Source organism: Tribolium castaneum, chromosome 10, assembly GCF_031307605.1.
Source record: "Tribolium castaneum strain GA2 chromosome 10, icTriCast1.1, whole genome shotgun sequence".
Classification (NCBI taxonomy): Eukaryota; Metazoa; Arthropoda; class Insecta; order Coleoptera; family Tenebrionidae; genus Tribolium; species Tribolium castaneum.
In genome coordinates, this window is record NC_087403.1 from 2400193 (window position 1) to 2418334 (window position 18142).

The 18142-nt window shown below is 39.0% G+C and overlaps 1 protein-coding gene and 1 long non-coding RNA gene across 3 annotated transcripts; one reads left to right on the forward strand and one right to left on the reverse strand.

The window, feature by feature from the left end:
• Window positions 1–2077: 2077 nt before the first annotated feature.
• LOC135267278 (uncharacterized) lies at window positions 2078–7327 on the reverse strand. Of its 2 annotated transcripts, none has more exons than XR_010335681.1 (3): window positions 6450–7327; window positions 2300–2580; window positions 2078–2252 (listed from the first exon to the last, which is right to left on the reverse strand). It is a non-coding gene; the product is annotated as an uncharacterized LOC135267278 (long non-coding RNA). The 2 variants fall into 2 exon arrangements; XR_010335682.1 differs by lacking the exon at window positions 6450–7327 and adding an exon at window positions 3090–3738.
• Window positions 7328–13445: 6118 nt separating this feature from the next.
• Window positions 13446–15965, forward strand: LOC658081 (cytochrome P450 307A1). Its single transcript, XM_008201837.3, has 2 exons — window positions 13446–13880; window positions 14698–15965. The coding sequence occupies exons 1-2, from the start codon at window positions 13550–13552 to the stop codon at window positions 15813–15815; spliced, it is 1449 nt and encodes a 482-aa protein (XP_008200059.1). The 5' UTR covers window positions 13446–13549; the 3' UTR covers window positions 15816–15965.
• Window positions 15966–18142: the final 2177 nt, after the last annotated feature.

Sequence of the window (18142 nt, forward strand, 5' to 3'; positions counted from 1 at the left end):
AGCGAATCCAGAGACCGATCGGTCGTTTAATTAGCTGAGAATTTTTGAGATTTCTGTGGAGAAAAAATTTTATTGCGCGAGAACCGTTGAGTTCCGCTTCGATTTCGTCAACGCGTAATCCGATTCGAAAAATTTCATGTCGAAATCATAAATCTTTGTTCTAGCCCAAGAATTTAAACCTTGAACCCCAATTCCACTTTCACGTTCGTTTTACACAGTATTCACATGGTGTTTCACATTCTGAGCCCCAGCAGCAGGACTTCCCTTTTAAATAGTGCATTATGGGCGATTTAATTAAGTGAACAAAACGTGACGAGTAATTAGAAATGGGTTTTATCCACGTTTTATGTAATCGAATGTACGAAGATGTTTTGTTGATTGCATATCTAACAAAGTCAGTGAAATTGTCGATAAAAGCTGTACCCGTTCGTTTGGAAAAACTTGTTCAAGAAAGCAAGAATAAAGCGTTTGATACAAGGTTAAAATGGGTGCGTATAAACAACGAGCTTTTCTCGCTTAGTTAAAGAGAAAGCACAAAGAGGCGCGATTTAAAATGTATGGGAAACTTGCACATAAAAGTACGTGCACTTCTGCTGAAAATATCGATTTTGTGTTTAGTCAGGTCAAAAAGTAGGTCTGAAAATCGAAAATAAAACGAGACCCTTGAAAACGGTTCGGCGATTTTGTCAAGTGTTTTATAGTTTTTCCGGTGGAGTAAATACCAATATTTGGCATGTTCAACTACTGTTCGTCAGATTTTTAAGCCGAGCAATAAAATTTCGTCGGGTTGGAGTTTACGACAAGGATCTGCGCGCATCGAGGACTTTCGGATTTTATTAGAAGTTACCGACTTTTTATTGTATTTACAAACAAGTTTATATAATTTGAGTTATAAACTTTCTTAGCAGGTCAGGTAAAAGTGATATTTTCTGACGGACATTTCACTTTTAATTCTTTGTGTTGTATCAATTATTTTATCGGTTTAATTGGTTTCTAGAAGCTCGAGTCCGGTCGTCGAATTTTTATCGAAAGTAATTGTCCCTCGGCTCGTAAATAACGCGAAATATATGGGAATGACAAATGGGTAAAGTTGGGAGTAAATAGGGAGCTCCAGGTAATAATTTTATTGGTGCAATACAAAAATGGGTCAGTCCTTTGATGGCAATATTTCGAGAGCAAACGGAAAGGGAAAGTATAGACACGAACGGCTCACTTCAGAGATGGGTGCGTGTATAATGTAAGAATATCACGAAAGTGATGATCCTAACGACTTTGCACCGAAATATTTCAAGGAAAAAACGGAAAGCGACATGCTCTGAAAAATATAATCCGTGCATGTTTCATTTTATTTGGCAGAAAGTTTGTCTTTTGTGCAACTTTCCTTTTAAAAGAACAACAAAACGGTGTGTTTTTTGCTCTTTTTCGGCTCTCTATTACTTCACTTCTTGACGCCTAATTAATTTCGGTTTTCGGACAGGAAGCGGCTATTATAGTATATAATTACGTGTTTTCGGAGAATTTGGGCGCATGTGTTCGAAAATCTGGGTTTGGAGAGTACAGGTGATCTATATTTATGGGTCCGATGTTTTGCTTTCGCTTTCATTCGCCGAAAAGATCTATTAATTTCCGAAAACGTCAATAACGTAATATTATCCTTTTCGGACATTTGAGCGTTTTTTTGTTTTCCATCAAAGCGGACTTACCTGCGTAGGCGGCTGCAAACTTTAACATCTGTTATTTTTAAACTATTGCCCATATTTTACCTGAACTCATTCATAAGAGAGGTGCGTGTTTGGACATGGCGGTCTGGGCCGCCAGTTGCTTCCAAATTAATCGTGATTGGCAGAAAACGCTGATTGTTTCGCTGGATGTTGGATAGTTTGGCGTTTGCAACAGGATTTTAAATTCGGTCGAATAAATATGCAGAAGCTTTTCAAACATGGACTAATTTTGCGTTCTCAATTTATATTACCTTTAATAGATACATTGTTAGTGAAAGTTGTCCAAACGTAGACTTAACCACGTGTTAACTCGACTACATGGTCACAATGAAAGAAAACACATCTTATTTCATCGATTCATGTTTTATTCAGCGCTCGCGCGATTAAAAATCTATTTAAAAGGTGTTATTATAGAGTGCGGTGTTGCTCAGTCGTTTCGTCGATTTCGACATAGAGGCTGAAGACATGTCAGATGATGTTATTTCAAAAATACAGAGTAACTAACGAGTTAGCGTACAGGTAAACCTTGACCTATAATAGCTTAAGGGATGAAAAATCTACTTATCTCTCACACTCACACTGACACACACGTAAAGTCCTAGTGGTTGTGTTTTTATTTTGAACGGCTTTTTATGTGTCGAGATATCAAGCGGCGGTTCTATTACAATCCTTAACATCGCTGTTAGATTAGGTACATTTATCCTTGGATGCCTTCCGTGGTGTCTTTTTTTCTTCGCTTGCTTCTCTTTGGTTGTTTTTTATCGAAACGAACCTGATTTTGTCGTGGTGCTTTTGAAAATGTTGATCCGATGAATTATAGATTGTCCCCAGAGCGTAGCTTCCGGCCCGTTTCTGTCGTCTGAAAAACAATTTGGTAATGGGTCGAGTTGGTCGAGTGCAGGCATGTTGCAGATAGAAGGCAGAGAGACGGGCGAAGTTTAATGGGAGCCATTAAATTTAAATAAAAATGTTGTTTTCAAAGGCAAATGGACGCAGTTAGGTAATTGAACGTGTATGCCTGCTTATGCAATTTCCTTAATATATTCATAACTCTAGTTGACGTCCTGTGCTGAACGCTAAGTGTAAACAAAACATAAGGTCAATGAAAACACTAGCAATTTAAAATCTAACGGTGCTAGCTCACCGTGTGGCCCGAATATCCATTCTAACATTTTTAGAAGTTCTTCGAGGTCAAGGTCAAACTACTTTTATTTTTAACTTTTTCCAATCGGTATTGATGTTAATTCGCCATCCACTGCATATAAGCCGTGCCAATGACCAAGTTTACTACAACTGTACTTGTTTTTTGTCTTTCCTACATATTATTATGTATTTCGAACAATCACAATCCGCATTTTCCTCACGTACCTCCTCCTGTATCCGCGTTCTATTTAACTTCTACTACACCGGATTTTCGTTCCAAAAACAACACACCAGACCATTAATTGGTCCCATTCCATCCGAAATATTGACACGGACTTCTAGAGGCTTCGATCTAGAGCATAACCGTAACTAATCAACAAAATTGAAATGCTACAGTACTGCACCCAGCCTAGGTAGGTATGTATAATGACCATATCCAGCAACGGTTATCACCAGAAGAAGCCTCCTTTTTTCCCGGAAAACTCTCCCAGCAGTTGGGGTAATAAACGATGTAATAATGCTAATAATAGACCCATAATCCTTAACCTTCGATTTTCAAACGGTCTTCCGAAATTTTTTGTATATCATAGACACTTTTACGCACCTTCGTTATTTACAACGGACAATTTCGCTTATTGCCTGTCTTTCAAACTTCAGAAGGCAATCAGCAGTCGAATATTAGTATTTCAACAGCATCGTGTGGGGTTTGGATTGGGCCAAGCAAAAAATCATCTCCAGGAAATAATTTTTTGGCACATTTGCAGGTGCTAATAGACTAACATGATTAATAGAGAAAACATTTCGTCTGGCCTCTAGCGCTGTTATAAATCAAATCAAGTATTTCTATGTATAGTAAAACGTTATGCGGGAAAATGAATTGGGTAATTGTCCTGTTTTGATGAAAATAAACGGCTCTCCGGTGCCTTTTTTCTATGAATGTACACATAACGGGATGAGCTGATGTAAGAAACGTGGAATGCAAATAACAATAGCAACACATGTTGAAAACAAACTGTACTCTTTATACACCATAAGAAAGTAATAGAAAAAAGTGATTTAACAGTAAAAGAGAATGGTGTCTCTCCACAAGCCGGATTTATTTTTATATAATCTCTATGTAATAATCTGCAGACATGGCTGCAACTGTTCATTTCATCCTGTCGATTCCTTGCCCGACATTCGCTCGGTTTATGCAAAAGCCATGCCGACAGACGTGACTAACGGTCCTCGGTCCTCGTCCAAATAATTCCGATTTTCCATCTGAAATCAAAAACAGGCCGCACTCACAGGGGCGTTTTAAATTCAATCGCTCAATTTTACTTTCTTTCTCAGAATCTTGAGCCATTTTGTGAATTTTTCACTTCCGACGAATCGCGTGGCGTGTTAGACAATTTGTTTTATTTACACAGAAAAAGTAAAGTAGTCCAACTTTCCTTTAGACGTTTCGTAGTCATAAAAAGTAACTTCGATTTGATACAGAATGTCACTTTCGTTATTTCATAACGTTTAGCAAGGCGGGCAATACTTGCATCAGTTTTGTTTCTTTGAAGTGAAAAGTGGAATTAAGGCGATCGATGAGTGCGATTGAAAAGGGGGTTTCAATAAAAGTAAGTGGCGAAAAAGCGCTAGCACGTCAGGAGCAGCGTTGAAAAATTGACGCGTCTCCGGAGGGTTGAATTTCCGCGCGACTTGTGCGAATGGTGGCGATTGTTCGGGGGCAAGTCGCGCGAGTAGCGCAGCAAGAAGAGGAGAGAGTGAGAGAGTGCAAGAGAGTGTTTCTTTGCGTCATGGAGAGTGTTACACTGAAACTCGCGGTCAAGTTCACATAGAAGAGTGAGATACCTCACCTCTCGCTCACCGGCCGCAAATTAGGTTAAATATCTCCGTGTAAAATAACTCGCAGGAATGTCATATTATGCTTTAGAAGTTGCAACACCACAACACTAGCAGCCGCTGCTCCTTTGTCGAAAAAATCGACTTGCCATTCATAGCATGACCCGGAAGAAGCAGCGAACATCTCACACGGCGACAAATATTCGCTCAGCGATTTTGGGGAAGTCCAAATGCTAATGACCCTCTTTTATTACATAACGATTTTGGCGCGATGGGAACGCTTTCGGCGCTTCGCCAGCGATCACTTTTATTAATTAGGGAAGGTTCGGGGTTGATCCCGTTATGTAAACTCGAATTGCGCAAGGTTTTTTCGGAGAAAAGGTGCGACGCTGACCCAAAACAACATTAAGTGTAAGTATTTTGTACCGTTAGATTTGGCTTAGATCATTATGGCCGCGGTGATTTTTGGACGGGGTCAGGTACCGTTTCATTTCTCTTTGATTTCCTGTTATGTAACGCTTTTAGTGGTCTCTTTTCTCTTTCTTTGGTCGGAATTTGTTTCTCCTTCTAGGACTAGGCTAAAAATGTGGAACAATAGTAAATGATGGTTTTTTCCTTGTTCAGATAACGGAACCGTAAACTTGATTGCGATATTTATATGCGCAACTGTGAGTTCAAACGATCCCGATTTTTTTAGATTGGAGTCATGGTCACGGACAAATTATTTCACCATTGCGACTAAACGAAGATGTTGACCCCAAAAACTCTTCGTCTAAGCTGCGCAGAACCCGACACTCGAATCCAAACATTATGCAAACTTAATCAAGTGGTGACCATCACGGTCCAAATAAAATTTCATTTTGGCCATTAAGAGCCTAAAGCTTTAATCAGTGCAGTCAACCGTCAGTCAATCGATCATTCACGCGAACTTTTCGGTGACTGCTTAGCAAAGGTGATTAATGCGATTGCTACAGAGCTTGTGAACCCGCGTAGACTAGAGTTCAAGGCTCTGACAGTCCCATCGAGGTTTAGGTTAAATTATAGGTCCCACACATTTCAACAAACCAAGCTCCTGCCGGGAAAAGGAGCGAAAAACGCGCAAATTTCTAATAGCCTGACAGGACGGCATGGTCACCGAGCGCGAACCTGAAATCAAGAAAGGCACAAACCGGACGCGCTGGGTTGCGGTCAAGTGAAAGGATCCGTATGAAATTTCGTTGTAGTTATGTAACAGATGCAAAGGATGTGTCCGAGATGATTTAAATAACTGATTTACAGTAAGGCCCGCCTGGGTTTTCCCCTCGCGAAAAATTTGTCTCTCCGAGCTGCGAGTCCTGCAACACTTTTCTTGATGAGTCAGCCACTGGTCAGTCGATTCACGTATAGGTACGGCCAAAAACGTGTACAATAACTGGAAGTACAATGATAATTCGAGTTAAATAACAAAAAGATGTCTGGCTCCCAATTGCACGCCAAATTTCAGTGCGTCGCGCAGTCGGCCGACTGAAAAAATGCAGGTCAGTTGGTGGCATTTTTCGAAAAGTGGCTCTTCTCGCCTCCCCTAATTATGTAACGACGATTCGAATTAACACAATTAAGTAATCTTGCGGTCAGCAATTAAACGCTAAATGGATTACACTAAGCGCTCGTCCTCTTTCCATTGGCGCGCCGCTTACCCATCAAAATTCAAATTTCACTCGACTTCCGAGCAAAAACTTGACACTTACGACTAACTTTGTTTTTCATACTTACCTCCGACATTAACTTTTAATTAAACATCAGCCCCGGTTGTCACACTTGGCAATTCCCTCAAGAAATGAGTGCGGCACGCCTATGCTCTAACGCACTTAATTCATAAAATTATTTCTGAATGTACAGGCTGACAAAGCGCCAACTAATTAAATACTAGCCACACTATTTTCACGGCGAAAACAAACGTAATTGCCCTCGCAGCATTTTCGACAGTCGCACGACGCTAAATTAAGACTCCCTCATTTCTCAAACAAGCTAATGCAAAGAAAATACCCGCAATTTTTCACACGTTTTGCGATTCCTCCATTATTTACAAATAGACAACCAGACGAATCGATTTTCAAGCTCGTCAACAAATTAGGCAAATGCACGCGGATTCGCAAAAATCATTCTCCTCTTCCAAAACTTTTTTACAATTACGAAATTAAAATGTAATAGGAGAATTATGCTTGATTTGCGTCTATTGTAATATCAGCAAACTTTTTATTTATTTTGTCCACAGTATTTGTAATAAAATATTTCCAATGCAATCACTGAATCAATTCCAATATGAAATTTTATTCATTGTTTATAACACCTTGAAGCGAACTGGCAAAGGCTTACTCCAATTTTCCCGACAACGGGTAATTACCCATTTGTCGATTTGCTCTCGTAAACACTTTTTTATTTATCACGTTTATTAGTAGATGCTCCGAGTGGAATTATTTCGATTATAATCGGATCTCTAACAATACGTTTTTCCCCTGGTCTGCATTAGGAAAGTTACGTATTCCAACAATGACGCTTGAAAAATTTTATAATGCTTTGTCATGAGCGAATTTATTTGTTGTATTATTTCAATCAAATAGTTTCGATGAATGGGTGCATTTCCGGGTTGGAACAGTCTTTGGTCTTTTGATCCCACGTGTGGGGTCACAGGTGCAGCGTTGCTAATATTATGCAAAAATTTCGAAGACACGTGACACTCCATAAGTTATGTTTTTTAGGTAAATTTTTCAAACGTAATAAAAATTCTTTCCCCGGTGACGCAAATGAGGTGTAGAACGAAAAACTGAAATTATATGTGGCCGATAGGTGCTCAAGCTGGCCTGCCCCTCTGTTGCTGCAGGTAGTAGAAGATTATTTATGGCCTATCAACAGGCGGAGTCCGATACCACTGTGTTTATTTAATTATGCTGAATCTTTTAGCTAGGTTTTTCATCGAGACTTCCGGTCAGTCCTACAAATCCAAATTTAAGGTTAATGCGAAGCAGAATTTACTAGAAAATCGATCGGCTAAATTTTCCTATTAACATGTTCTCCCAACCGTCTCGTTATTTCTGATTTATGGCTCCGGATTTTTCACTTGTGAACGCAAAGTTTAATGTTTTAAACGACAGCTTTAATTTTTCTATTTCCGGTATCAAGAGTTTTCCAACCGATTTCCGGATTATGTAAAGCGTCATTAAAGTAAAACGAAAGTCATTTGACTCAATTTTTGGCAATGCGTTGTGTTGAAATTAAATTAAATAATTCTGGTTAAATGACGTTGGTGGACCCGCATCGAGGAAAAACCGCGCTAAAGTTGGAAGTCAATTGTATTGAAATTAAGAGAAATATAATACAGAAACATTAGAACATTTTTATTTATAATAGCACTTGACACTTCGACTTGCTAACAGCTCACCGAACGTTTTTCGAGAAATACGCTAACGGGGTCAAAACCAAAACCTAACGTTAATTGTATTTACTGAAATTTTTTCCGCGACTTCGTGAGATCACTGGGTTATTGTACTTTGTTTCAGCAGAAATAATCTGAGTCATTTTGAAAATCGTGGCTCCAGAGAATTAACGGGACAGGATCCAAATTTTTTCCAGTGAATTTCAATTTCACCTTTCTTCGATGCATTATTATTCACTGACCCAGACTAAAAATTCGTCGAATTTAATTCTGAGTAACACGATTTGGAACAGCGTCGTTTCAAAAATGGCTTTTTTATAATTTCGCAAGTCACTGAACCAAAAACATTCCATCCAAAAGTGAATGATCTTGTTTGTTTGTTTTTGTAAAAATACTGTCTGAGTCTGTAGATTTCGCTATAATTATGTAAGAATTTTCCAAATGTTTTGCTTCGACCACTAAATTGTTTCCTGCTGCAAATATTTCAGCAAAAAACACTTTATTTTATAACAGGCGGCGGAAACCTATCAGGACACCCTATTTTATTTCGTCATTGATCCGGCACATCCATTCTAGAATTTTTAGTTCTAGGAGGTTGTAACTTTTAGAAAGAAAAAAATGGCCTTTAGTATATTATGCAAATGTGTAATTTAAAAGTCAAATGCTAATGTATAACGTAAAAAATCATTCAGAAAAAATACAATTTTGATTAAAAAATCGTTAAATATTTTATGACTTAATTTTTTATGAGATGTTAATTCCTTGGCGCAGTTTTGCATTTCATCTGCATTTCGCAAATGTGTTTAAAATGGCATAAAAATTACATTTGTTTGTGTGTAGTTTCGTCTGCGGAACGAAGCTGTCGGCGTAGTTAAGAGTAAGAAAAATATTTAAAATTATGCAAAATGAACAATGCCTTTTAAGTTTTATGTAATAATCTGAATAAATTTTAATGCCGGGACATTTTATCAACAATTTATTATATTAGAAAATTTAATGATTCACTTTTGGAATCTCCAATGTCAGTTGACATTAGATTCAATTAACATACTATCAGTAGACGGAAATATGCTCAATCATTTACAGTCATGACGAGATCCTATTACAATTTTTTAACAATCGAGTCAAACGAATTCGGCGATGGTCCGTTAACGAAGTCAAAATTTAAAAGAAAAGTTACAAATAAAATGTGGAGTATGTTAATATAAGTCGTTTTCAGCCGACCTAGTGGAATATAATTTATGACGTCCAGTCTCGTAATTGCGTTTGAAATGAAATTTTCGCATCCACTGGAGAGTGATCGAGAGTCTGTAGGTTGAAAAGTAAAACAGGACAAAAAGGTTGTGTAGCATTATGTAATGAAGTGGGTAAATAATAAAAAATAATAAACTTTTTTAATTAAACAAGATTAGTTGATATGGAACAGGTTGTGGATAGTTCTAATCCTGATGAATCCGCCATTCATTTACATAAATATATTATACCAGGACCAATTTCTTCAGGTGATTAGAAAAAAATACAGTAAACGTGTTCGTTCATAAACGACCTGAAATTTATTGCTTCAGCACGGGGTGACTGAATGGATCTATTATGTCATTGACTCTAACTAGTTCATTTATTTGAGTTTAGAAACGGGAGGGGACGTAATCGTTCCCACAACCTTAGGTTTTCTGAAAATAGAGCAAGCAAGGATACGCTTGAATATTACCTTAAAACTTTTGACATTGTGACCCATGTTGTACACGAAGCAACCTTCACAATTTAAGATTCTTCAATGGAAAAACTAACTTAGCGAGGTTTGGTTGCGGATGTGTCAATTATGAGTGATGTCCAATCTGATACCGATAATTAGAATTGGATTAACATATGTGTTTGAGTGTTCCCGCTAATTAACATGCAACAAGTTCAAATTGGATATGAGAAAATTAATTTAGAATCAAAGTTACAAAGATCCCACGGTCTAATCATTAACATACACACTTCTTTGTGTGGCCCTCTGAATTTATCGCGAATGTATAATTAAATTATATAACAGCCGATACAGATTTATAAGGACAAATTTAATTTCCTCTGGTATCAAGTCGGCTGAACTTTTTTTCGTAGGTCCCGTCGACAAAAATTATTTAAGAATCAAGCGGCTGATTTTATTACATTTTTTAATTACCTCATAAATTGCGGATAACACGTCAAAGGTAAAAGTTTGTAAGAAACGCGCCATCATAATAATTCAACGTTTTTTTCGAAATTTGCTTTTTAAATTACCGTTCACCGATCGCGCGGCTCAGCTCCCATTAAAAATTAATCAAATTGTCTAATAAAAATGCAACGCGCCACAAAAATTGTCGATAAATAAGAGTAATTGTCGCATGTAACGAGCGACCAATTTGCGCACTTAACCAAGTCTCCCATTGAATATTGAAATTAGAGTGTTTCTCTGAAAAGAGCTTTCGCTTTTAAAATGCAGCGACATCTACCTACGTTTACCAATTCCCCGAAATTATTTTAGACGAAATTACGAAAGAAAGGCAAACTGCAAAGATTAATGTCCTTATCAATATACAAAAACAAAAACACGTTACCAAACGATTCCTAGAATTAATGACTAAGTAGTTAGGAAATTGTAGGTTATCACGTTAATCAACCGAAAATTTCGTCCAAAGTGGTAAAAATAGCAATTCCGCTAAGACGCATTTGTTTCAGTCAAATCGATCGCAGGTGAGCCCCTTGTTGCACAAAGCTCTCAAGGGGCAATTACGTGAAATTGCGTCACACGAAGCACTATGTATTAATTAATTTCATCAAAACGACAAAACGTTATCTCCAGTGCCGCTTAATGCTAAAAAATAGTCAAACTAAAGCGAGAGAGCATAATTAAATTATTCAAAATATTGTTACACATCCATTATTCATTCGAAAATTTCAAAATCGTAGATATTATGGACCAGCCAGCAATCGAAAAATTGTTTGGAAAGAGTGTCACAAGCGTCAATTAGAGCATTTCGTCACAAATATCTCTCGTCCGAGATAAAATTATCTCGTATCCTCCAACCAATTTTCTTGCCATATTAATAAAACGAAGATAATGAAAACAGAACTTAGTTCCGCTGAATACGATACTCGAAAAATCTCATTAAGCAATTTTATAAATCCATGTTTATATTTTGCTGAATCGACGCTTTTATTAAAAGTAATCTAGAACAGTATTCTACGCGTATTTTAAATTTAATTGTCTACAATTCCGATCACTCTAATTACACACCAAGCGTGTCCACGCCTGCGGCTTTAACCCCTTCGCAAAAAACGCGCTTTTTTCCAGTTGCGTAACAATACAACGAAGATTAGTCTTTGTTTGCAGTGGTTCAATTTTTTGGGTATTTCCGCCAGCTCAGATTCCAATTTCAAACCGAAAAGGTTTTTGCTTGATCTTAAAATAGTCTAGGATATTGTTGGTTTATTATATAACATGGGACACTCCTGATTAAAAAACACATCTCATAGTTCTAGGTACCAACTAACGTCAGTGAATTATTCTCGCTTACGTTCCGCTCAAATTGCACTTTCAAAATTTAACCAAAATAGATCTTCGCACGATCGCTATCTAGAAAGCCTCTTTTGGCCAACCTGAGGGTTCCAGTAAACTCTTAATTGTGCAATGTAAGTGAATGTAACGAGAGTATCGTGTTTGGAAAACAAAACTTGCGTGGAAAACAGAGAAATTGTCAGAATATTGCGCAACTGCTCTCATCTGAATTCGGTGATGTGATGCACCTCGCCGCTGGATCAAACCTTTTATCACGGATTATTGCGCAAGGACTGTACGCCAACTGCCTTGCCACTTAAGAAGAAAAACATCAAATCAGTTCGAAAATTTAATAGGTTTCGAGATTTTTGAACGACGTTTAGGCGAATAAAATTAATCAAACATTAAAAGTTTACGTATTATTATACGCACCGGACATATTTTTAAACGACGAGGATCAAAAAAATAAACTTATCCAACTTATTCCGAAAGTATTGCAATACGTAACGTACCAACTTCCAAAAAGCTGGGATTGAGAAACTGAATTATTGAACAACCACTACGAGGAATCTAATTTATATTAATAATTTGTGCGGGCACAATTAAAAATATTATTACGACAGTAATTGCGAATTAATTCATTCGTCAATTAATCAAATGATTAAACACATTGATTTTCGTTCCATTATTATGGGCAAAAACTTTACCGGCCGAGTAATATTCAAGATTTAAAAAAAGGTTATTGCCCCATTTACAAAAAACCGATTTAATGAAAAAAACACACATCCTGTTAAAATAGGATCCAAACATTTAGTAATCAAGAAAATCTCCAAATCAATCTTTGATGTTACAATTTTGTTTACGGCTGTTCAGCCAGAGGCAAAATATATTTTTGCCTAAAGTCTTTGTTTTGGGATAAACATGTTTACTTGAACAAAGACTGCCATAAACAGGATCAGATTATTTTAAGCATTATCTGCGTTTCATAGATTTTGGAGGAAACCAACCAATTAATCACTTGAAGATTTTTAAGAAAGGCTAATTGATTGTTAAATGATAATGGATATTAGTTGTTTTACGTGTTGTTTTATAAAATTTATAAATGGTGAAGTCAAATTTCAGCCGTCGTTAAGATTGCTGCTTGGTGTTTGTTTAAGTTGGTAATAATTAGGAGAGATAAGAGTACGGGTTTAGGCTGGGGTTTAAGGTAAATGTAGTGAAAGATTTCGTTATTCTAACCCGATACCGAGAGTCAGGTAAAAGGAAGGATAATGATGAATGTGCTGAAACGGTGTAAATCGTTGTGAGTGTAAGTTTGCAATACAAGTGAGAATAAATGAGTAGTCGTCGATGTGGTCGCATCGGTCGAGTAATGAGAGCGTCTAATTGCAATTAGACGGAGGTGAAGTAAGTAAGTGAAGTAAGTCCATCGTGGTGTATCGTCTGGCGTTGCGGTCGTGTCGTGTTAAAGTCGAAGACGGCGGTGATGGGCCGATGGGTTTGGTCTCGTGCAGAGTGTGGATCAAGTGGGGACTGTTTGGAGGAGGTCTCCAAAAGCGCGGTCTGCGCGCGGGGTCCTATTACTGATGACTTGTAAAAGTGCAAAGTGGTTAGCGAGGAAGTGGTTGTCAATTTTCACAGGATATGCTTGAAAATGATGACCTTCGGTCTGGCGAAGTGTACCATCACGGGCGTAGACGGTCACGGGCCGCGAGACGGTGGGACTCCTATTTTGCTAGTGGCGGGGGCGGCCACAGGCCATCTTCAGGCCAATCTCCAGATCGCAGCTGCACCCCCTGGTGGGGCAAGAGAGGGGAGCTGTCATTGGTCGCGCACCAACTCCGTCAAGTGCTGGCCGTCATATAGAGGGTAGCGGTTCGACTACTCACAGTGACCAGTCTAAGTGTACTCGGTGCAGACATGCTCGCGCTCCTCTGTCTGTGTGTGGTGCTGCTGGTGTGGTGGTTCTCGCGGCCGAAGAAGTCCCCGAGTACGATTCCGGGGCCGCGGCCCTGGCCCCTCATCGGCAGCATGCACCTCCTGGCCGGGCACGAGACGCCCTTCCAGGCCTTCACCGCGCTCAGTCGGGTCTACGGAGACATCTTCAGCATCCACCTCGGGTCGGCTTCCTGTGTCGTCGTCAACAACTTCAAGCTGATCAAAGAGGTGCTCATCGCCAAGGGGGGCGACTTCGGGGGCCGGCCCGACTTCGCTCGCTTCCATAAGCTCTTCGGCGGCGATCGCAACAATTGTAAGTGTTAAAAACCCGGAAGCGTGGACTGAGTCGGTGGGTTCGTCGCTTACGCGAGCGTTGATTTCTCCGATGCTCACTTAAATAAATCAGAGCCTGAGCACGGAAAATTCGATCTACCGAAAAATATCCTTCCAGTTTGTCTTTACCGTATAATCACTAATTACTGTAAAACCGAGAGTCCCGTTAAAACATCCAACATTCCGATGAAAAAGTTAGCAAAGAAATTGTATCCTACCGGCTGCAAAATTATATGCATTCCGAGGTTTAAGAGGTCACCACGTCGCGGTTTTTGTCGATTACGCTGCTTTAGAATTTACTTTCTATAATACCGCACCTGATTGCCCGATTCATTCATAAGACTGCTCCACTACACACTCGATTGCCGTGAACTTGAACTTGGGATTCTAATGAAATTGAAACTGATTGCCGCTAAAGTACCTCAATTATCATAGCATTACCATCGACGAAAACCTCGAGATAAGCTCGTTCGACGTCGCTTTGGCCGGCCAACGGTCCATTAATAATTTTGGTTAACGGTGTCCCGTCCTTGGCCCCCATCGAGTTCCTTTACTCGCGAATATTTGCGTTTCCGCGTTTCAGCTACGATTTCGAGTCGGGTGGATGGATGGATGGTGGAGTTGCACGAGTTACGTTGTGGCGCAAGCCACAGGTGTGGGTCCACGCGCCTCATTGCCTCAATGGGCATCAAGTGGTCTGGCGTGGCTTGACGCGTGCCGGGCATGATAGGCGAGCCGCAGCACGGCCTTGAGACTAGGCTGCGTTTTTTGCCCCCTAACCTGCATGTTTGTTTCAGCGCTCGCCCTGTGTGACTGGTCCTCGCTGCAGAAGACGCGCCGCAGCATCGCCCGCACTTACTGCTCGCCCAGATTCACTTCGCTCCAGTACGACAGAGTCAACAACGTCGGCGAAGAGGAGCTCAAGTCCTTCCTCCACCAACTGGACCAACTCCCCCACGGCCAGCCCTGCAACGTCAAGCCGGCCGTCCTCATGGTCTGCGCCAACATGTTCACCCAGTACATGTGCTCCACAAGCTTCGCCTACGAGGACAAAGGCTTCCAGAAGATCGTCCGGTATTTCGATGAGATCTTCTGGGAGATCAATCAAGGCTATGCCGTCGACTTCCTCCCCTGGCTCCTCCCGGTCTACACCGGCCACATGAAGAAAATCTCCAACTGGGCCACGGAAATCCGACAGTTTATCTTGTCGAGGATCATTGACAAACACCGCGCGACCTTAGACACCAACTCCCCACCGAGAGACTTCACCGATGCTCTTTTGATGCACTTGGAGGAAGACCCAAATATGAATTGGCAACATATCATATTCGAATTGGAAGATTTCCTCGGGGGACACTCGGCCATCGGTAACTTGGTCATGGTAACTCTAGCCGCAGTCGTCGATCATCCGGAAGTCGCGAAACGTATTCAGGAAGAAGTCGACCAAGTGACTGGCGGTACTCGCTGCCCGAACCTTTTCGACAAAGCTGCGATGCCCTACACGGAAGCCACCATCTTGGAAACTCTCCGAACAGCCTCTTCGCCCATTGTCCCACACGTCGCGAGTAAAGACACCGAAATCGACGGACACGAAGTCAGCAAAGGCACGATTGTATTCATTAACAACTACGAGCTGAATCAAGGCGATGCTTATTGGGACGAGCCTGGACTGTTCAAGCCTGAACGATTCCTTTCGAGCACCGGCAATATCGTCAAACCGGCACATTTCATTCCTTTCAGCACGGGAAAGAGGACGTGCATCGGCCAAAGGCTCGTCCAATGTTTCAGTTTCGTGGTTTTAGCAACACTTCTGCAGTATTATGACGTCAGTACAAAAGAAAGCGTAAAGGTACAACCTGGCTGCGTTGCGGTCCCGCCTGATTGTTTCAAGCTAGTATTGACACCAAGAAAATAAACGATGTGTAGTACTGAACCGGTGAGCGATTAGGCGATGCTTATCGGAGGGTATTTTGTAAGATTGCGGCTGTAATCACAGGTAGTTTGTATGACAGTGGAGAGGGCGGGCGCCCTGCCGGAACTTGTACGGCCACTAAAAGACGAGGCTTTAAGCCAAACATCACCTTCATATTTTTTCCCATTTATTTTATTATCGTTATTTTATCACGCATTCATTGTATATATATCATTATGTGAATTTATTGTAAAGATGTTCTAATAATTTATCCTTAATTGTAGTCTCCCAGTTTTAAGTCCAATATAATGAGACTGAATAAAGTGTGTATTTTATTAAACCGAGTCTTATTTTTATTTCCCATCACTGATCTGTTTCGCCAATTTCATTGACATGTTAACGCTCCAAACAAGGTCTCTTCAAGTACAGTTCGAGGTTAGATTTTATTAAATTTATTGCATTTAACAAATAATAAGGACTCATTCGTCATAACGTGAGCCAAAAATAACTCACACTGCCGAGAGATATCTCACACAAAAGAGACATTTCTCAATTCCCAACAATAAGGTCAAAATGTAAGACTTCCCATAGAAAATGTGCCGCATTTCCCAACCGTAATATTATTGAAATAGTTAAATAATGCAGAAAACCTAGATGAGATTCAACATTATCGTGGCGTCTAAGCTAATTCTAATGCACATATTTATTTATTTGCAATTGCTAATTACTCCTATCTGAATGATTTCCTCAATTAATACGTTCGCAATTTCTGGGATATCTAAGGAGAAAAAAGTGAAAATGTAACCTAATTCTGTATACGAAGTTGCATTAATCTCTTGAGCAATCAGTGAAATAGATTGGCATTCTTAATTTTAATCTCCCGATGGAGAGCCGGAATTTTCCGTGAGACAAAAACTCACTGATAATAAACTAGTCGCGAATTAATATTTATGCTAGAAAATAAATTGTAATAAATAACAAATAATGAATGAATGAAACTGAGGATTCACGGTCACGCAATGCTTTGATTTTGAAATTTCAAAGCTGTTTTTATATCACCATCACTCACAACAATAAATTTATTAGCTTAGGTCTTGGTGATTAGCAGACGATAATTGTTTGATTATTTCGCGCCCCGACCGGATTGATTTATACCTCGGTAAAGTCGATTGTTTTGCATCAGTGATGAGCTTTTATTGAAGGTTTATGTTAAGTTCGTGAAATAATAAAAAAATTCCGAATAAACAAAATAACCTCAAGTGTAAGATCAGTGTTTCAATGTCAACGGCGAACTGGTATTATGTAACATTTAAGCACGTTATGTTGTTAGTATATAATAATAATTAGGTAAACGTGTTGAAAGTTTGATGTGAAGGCATGATCTTCATTTGCTCCAAAACAGAGATCACCACGTGTTTGAGAATAAATTAAACGTGCATTTTATATTCTCATCATCAAAATGCACTGCGGACTAAGCAGCAAACTTTCTTTGACATAATTCTCAAATATCTCGCACATTCAAATAAAACTCACGATTATATTATAATGTTATTTAATTTCAGTTACATATGTATATGTGATACCGCATTTTGTTTGTCCGTGGAATAAGTAGAACAATGCAAAGAAAGTGAAATTATCATTTTAGTTTCTATAATGCCAGCATATATTATGTTTCATATCACAGGCGTTCAGTTTTTACTGTCACTTTTTAAATTAGCTCCAGATTATATTTAAATTCTCCTGATACACTTTCTTTTACACATAGAAACCTACACGACGCTGAGCTTCCAACACACTCTCAACACCACGGCAAAAAATATAATAGAAAATTCCTGAAACAACAAATTTGAAAAAATTCCATGGCAGTAATTGTCCCAATCATTATAGTTTTGTTTGAGACAACAATGGTAAATATTGTTGCATTTTGTTTGCATTTGATAGACAATGATAAAATTCATAATTTGTTTTCTTAAGGCATTTACTGAGGTGTAAACACAGTCAGAGAGACATTAGTAACAAAAATCTGTAATCTGATTTAAAACTATTTCCGTTGTTATTTTGTTGGTATTGACGTCAAACATATACAAATAAAGACAAAAAATTGAATAAACAAAACAATACTTTCATTTTGCATATGATTTTTGCCCAGACGTCAACTGCACGAACTTTCTATTTTTCAATAACAATTTTTTTAATTATTTGAAAAAATATAACGTCAAAACAAATAAAATAGGTAATTCAGTCATTTTAGCATAGTAATTGTTTTTTTTTTGCTGATGACAATTGTGTAAATAGTAAAACAACTGGACTTGGCATTTGTGGCGTGTTTC